Below are 4960 nucleotides of genomic sequence, written 5' to 3'. Positions count from 1 at the left end.
TTTAAATGAACAAAACTAAACCGCCTACAGTATTTTTACAGTCTTTATTTTACAGTTAAAATAAATGTTTATCAAATAAAGTTAAATGTTACAACTAATGGTGGATCCCTTTAAAAAGTCCCAATTTGATGTCACTTCCTGATTCACTTTGGCCAAGCCAAGTTCAAAAGGAACATCTGTTATGTGACAAAATGGGTAAAATTGTGTGCATTATGTAAAGTTTCTTCAATATAAAGATGTTTTCTTTGACTTTTTGTATTTGAAGGATATGCATGTCACAGGCACTTTACGACTTTAAGAGTCTTTAAGATTCTGGTTTCAGCCACAATCACCTCCCAAACACATCTAATCTAAACTAATTTATGCGTTAGAAATATGGTTTTACTTGATACCTTTTTTTATTTTAGGGATTTAACTGAACAACTTGTAAAATATGTGAGACCATCATCAACGTTAAAGAAAGATCTTTCCTGTTAGCAGAAACCAAGTTAATGTAAATTAAATCAGWAAAAAACAATGTGTTTTTTATGCAACAACAAATTTGAAATACGCAGTGAGAATAAAACGGCTCGTCATGCCTCAGAGCACATTTGATTCATGGCTCTTCCCAGGCTCACCCCTAAACCCTGCTCCATTATCCCCACCCCCACACACACACACACACACACATGTTTGGTTTTCTATTTCTGTGGAGACCTTGCATTGTCTTCCATTCATTTTCCAGTCATTTCTATTGACTAACCCTGACCCTATACTCTAAAATTAACCACCCCAGTTCATAGCTGACCCTAAATCCAGACTAAACTCAGTTCACATCTTGGTCCTTTACCTAAACCCCCACCCACCCAAAATCAGCATCCATACCTGAAGAGCATTGGGTCCCTACAAGACTGTGTTTTTCTGGGAAATGGTCCCCACAATGTAACAAATGTGTCCACACACACACACACTTTTTTTTTCTAGTGCTGATGGCTGTTACCTTCAGGTTGTGTCTGTATGCAGCATCCAGCACAGCTGGTACCAGATCCTCAGCGGGTTCCCCGTTGTCATCAGCCAGGCCGGGAGGATACCAGGACAGAACCAGAACCCCTGGAAGCACAGACACTCATCAGCCTGGAACTCTGTCCAGACTAACACAGTGTTTTTTTTATGTTTTGTCAACTCCTTTTGAAAAAAAAAAGAGTGTGTCGTCTTGGGAACGTAAGCTGAAAATCAATACGCTCAGCGTTTTTCTGCCTCTCTTTTTATGAACAGACTAAAGCTACCGGAGTAACCGCTATTAAATTTATGTTCACCACAAACGTGTGGCAGGGAATAAGTCATCCTCTCAAGTGAAAGTGTTCAGAGTTTGGCTGGCTGTTGCCTCTAATTAAATGGATTGTTTTAGCGAAACATTGTGAGCCAGCCCTCCCGTCATMCATCTGTTAAAGGGATGAGGTTTCCGAGGACTGGATGGTGGTGCTCATCATTCCGGATGGTGTACGATAACCCAGTGAGCTGCAGGATCCAAACGTCAGGGCCTATCATGTGTAGGCTGCGGATGCCTGCCACAGTCGCTTCTGTTATTTGACACCAGGCGGTAAAACTCCGGCTGCTGTTTAGAGCCAGGGAGGAGTTACTGTATTTATTTATTTATTTATTTATTTATTTATTTTATCATGGATACCTTTTAAAGACGTTGTGATGCTTAGGTTTACACAAAGATGACAGTAAGTGTTGGCCTGTATGTTTGACAGTCTGACAGTACTTCTAATAATTATAGGAATGCGTTGTCTTATTTAGTCAGATCTTGAAAATAAAGTTGTGCACAATATCACATTATGCTCAGGGCATGTGTTGAGAATGACTCCCAGCTACTACCACGTCAAATTTTAGCTATAGATGTCTTAACAACTGACTGAATTATAAATATTTTTGTGTTGGCAAGAACTGATTATTGGTAGCCATCTTGATATGGAGACTTTAAAAGTTAATCAGTTATCAAATGATTACTTTCTGCAAGTTTTATTAAAATAAGTCCAATGATTGATGTGATATTCTGCTAACAGAGTTGACAGCTACAGTTTTACAGTGATTGTATGCAATGTGCTTAGAGCTGGCGATGACTCTCAGCTACTACTATATCAGATTTCAGCTCAATGATTGAAAAACTGGCTGGGTTTTATAGCCATGTTTGGGTTTTCYACGGTAAGTTGATTGGAGCATTCATTCTGAATGGGATTAGTTTCAAAAGTGAATCAGTCGTAAAGGGAAATGCAACCATTATCTTGTGAAAGTTTAATTGTAATCTAATCACGTTTTCGTAGGATATTTTGCTAACGGACAGAGTTGACTCCAAGTAGTTAATGTTAAATTTTTAAACTACGATTTTGTGCAGTCAGTTGGTTCTCAAAATATGTGTCGGGGGTGAGTCTCAGCTACTGCCACCTGAAATTTTGGCAAAATTTCTGTAAAATTGACAGATTTCTATCCATTTATCAGTTAGCCGTGGCGGCCATATTGAATCAAGTTGACCCCAAAAACTGAACAGTTGTAGATTTACACCCAATAATTACTTTCTGCAAGTTTTATTTAAACTTTTGTTCGATATTTTTGGTAATAAGCAGGTCTGTTCAAACCCAGCTGTAAAAGAAGTGCAGCTGTGGACACGGGCAGGTTCTGTTCTGAGGAGCTGTCCTCTCATGTGTGGTGCTGAAAATGTGCAGCGACCCTCCAGCTGAAAACGGAAGCAGCTTTTGCTCAAACCCAGTGAATCTGCTGGGCAGGGAAAAAAGCAACACTCAGCTGTTTTTACTCCAGAACCTCTACCTGCTGCGGATGTTCCGATCTGCTCCATGTGGGACTCCAACACGTCCGGATCCCGGGAGCTGTACGGGTTCAGCTCCGGGTAGAAACTGGAGCCGATGTCCTCGGGCGGCACGTGTCTCCCCCTCGGGTAGCTGGACGAGACTTTGGGGTCCCAGTGCGGGACTAGGATGTGGTCCCAGTGGATGTACTTCCCGTCCATGTGCGGGCTGCCGTACCAGGTGTAGTAAAAGATATGGACGTCATAAAACACGGTGCCCTCCGGACCGGAGATGGACAGGGCGGCTTTGGTGTTGCTRCCGGGAGGGTGGGCTTGGACCGGGGACTCGGACACGGAGCGCCGGTTCCCCTTCCCTCCTAAGATTGGCAGGAGGTCCAACCCTGGAGCCAGATCCGAGAAACCGTCGCTGGGTTTCAGGGTCCTCAGTCCCATTAAAGTTCCGAAGATGAAGAGGGTGAAAAGAAACAGCGCGACGCAAGCCTTCCTGCGCAGCCTGGCCATGATGCTGCTTGGTCCTGCTCTTGGACTGAGAAGTGAAGCGCTGTCTTTAAGGCTCCCGCATAACATCTAAAAATATAAATTATTTAATTAAATAAAACAACTGCACGTTCCGGGGAAGTCGCAGCAGACATCCAGGGGCAGCTGCTTGTGCAGATTCTAACTTTCTTCTGCTGCTTTCATCGCGCATGTTTGCAGAGCTGGTGCAACAGAAACTTTGGATCCAGAAGAATAAAATATCCAAACGGCAGATCGATCACCTTTAAGAATGATGGATCACTTCCCTCTGAACTCCTGCAAACATTCTGCCCCAGGCAGAGGCAGCTCCGTCCTCACCCGAAACAGGACGAGCGGCGTACGRACAGCTGCGGCGACGCTCTCCGGTATGAGTTCTATGACGTGCGAAACGTGTCATGGCTTACCCTCAGATGTTGGTTTGTATGAGATATGAAACGTGCCACAGATTAGAAATCAACCAACCGTGAAGGCATTTGCACACCCATAGAGACCAGTAGGCCTATGATTTCWATGTATTCCCATTGTAAAATAAGTCACAATGAGGTTCACAACAGCGCTATGTTTTGTTTACAAGAGTGCAAGCTTGAAAACTCAATGTTTATTGGTTTAAAATGATGTCATGAGGAATTCCAACATTCTAGTTAAAATGGGTATTCCCCAAAGTTTCACAACAATTTGACTCCTTATATGAAGGGATTTCCCTACATGACAGGAAGTGAAAGAAATAGTCGATTTGAAAATAAATTATTGCAAATGTGTTAGAAAACTACGATTTTAAAGATATATTAGGAAGATTATATGCTATGGATGATACTTGACATTTCTATGCAAGTTTCAATTATGGCTATATTACTAATTTTGCACTACAGTAAATACTAATTTGAATTCATTTTGCCGTCATGTCACATTTGGGTGGAGTGTTACATTTCTAAGGCTAACCAGGCACAGGAAAAGGCCCAACGTACCACAGAGGTAATATGGCCCAGCTTTGGAAATCTGCTTAGCATTTTTTAATGTTAAATAATTGTTAACATTTATCTACGGGGCAACATGTTTCTACATCTAATGAGTAAATGTCACATAAGAGTCTCTTTTGGCCGCTAGTCTGTGGCACTTTCTACATCTCATACATTAAAGGGATCCCCGATTAGTTGTAACATTAGACTTTATATGACAAATATAAACTTTAACTGTAAAATAAAGACTGTAAAAATACTGTAGGCTGTTCAGTTTTATCATTTTTAAACTAAAAGTTTTAAAATATATTACACGGACATGGCCATTTTATTTACACGCAAAGCATTCTGGGTAAATGATGACATCAACTAGGTCATCGATGAGAGGCTGCTAGTGAGCTATATCCACCCTGAAGGTTAATCTTGGACAATATCTGATGATCGACTCTTTTAAATGAAACCAGAGAGCGTTGACAGAGAGGAGAAGGTAGAAATGACTCAGCCTGGAACTGAAAATATGGATGGAGGACCTCAGTTTAGCTTGTTAGCCTTTGCGCTAGCGCTCATGCTATATTGCCTTATATGTATTAGCTTGGTGCTAGTGCGACAAACAAGCTAAACTGAGGTCCTCCATCTATATATTCAGTTCCAGGCTGAGTCATTTCTACCTTCTCCTCTCTGT

General features: G+C 41.6%; 1 protein-coding gene across 1 annotated transcript in view; it reads right to left on the bottom strand.

Moving 5' to 3' along the window:
• Positions 1-3759, bottom strand: part of LOC106526621 (glycoprotein endo-alpha-1,2-mannosidase-like protein) — a 16557-nt gene extending 12798 nt beyond the window's left edge. Inside the window, exons 1-2 of the mRNA XM_014021260.1 lie at positions 2809-3759; positions 980-1089 (exon numbers count right to left, since the gene is read on the bottom strand). Coding sequence (XP_013876714.1) covers positions 980-1089; positions 2809-3373 — 675 coding nt within the window. The 5' untranslated portion in view covers positions 3374-3759. The remainder of the gene's footprint in view (positions 1-979; positions 1090-2808) is intronic.
• Between the last annotated feature and the right edge of the window lie 1201 nt (positions 3760-4960).

Source organism: Austrofundulus limnaeus, unplaced genomic scaffold, assembly GCF_001266775.1.
Source record: "Austrofundulus limnaeus strain Quisiro unplaced genomic scaffold, Austrofundulus_limnaeus-1.0 Scaffold284, whole genome shotgun sequence".
NCBI lineage: Eukaryota > Metazoa > Chordata > Actinopteri > Cyprinodontiformes > Rivulidae > Austrofundulus > Austrofundulus limnaeus.
The sequence above is the reverse complement of the archived record's forward strand: the minus strand, read 5'-3'. Positions and strand labels throughout refer to the sequence as shown.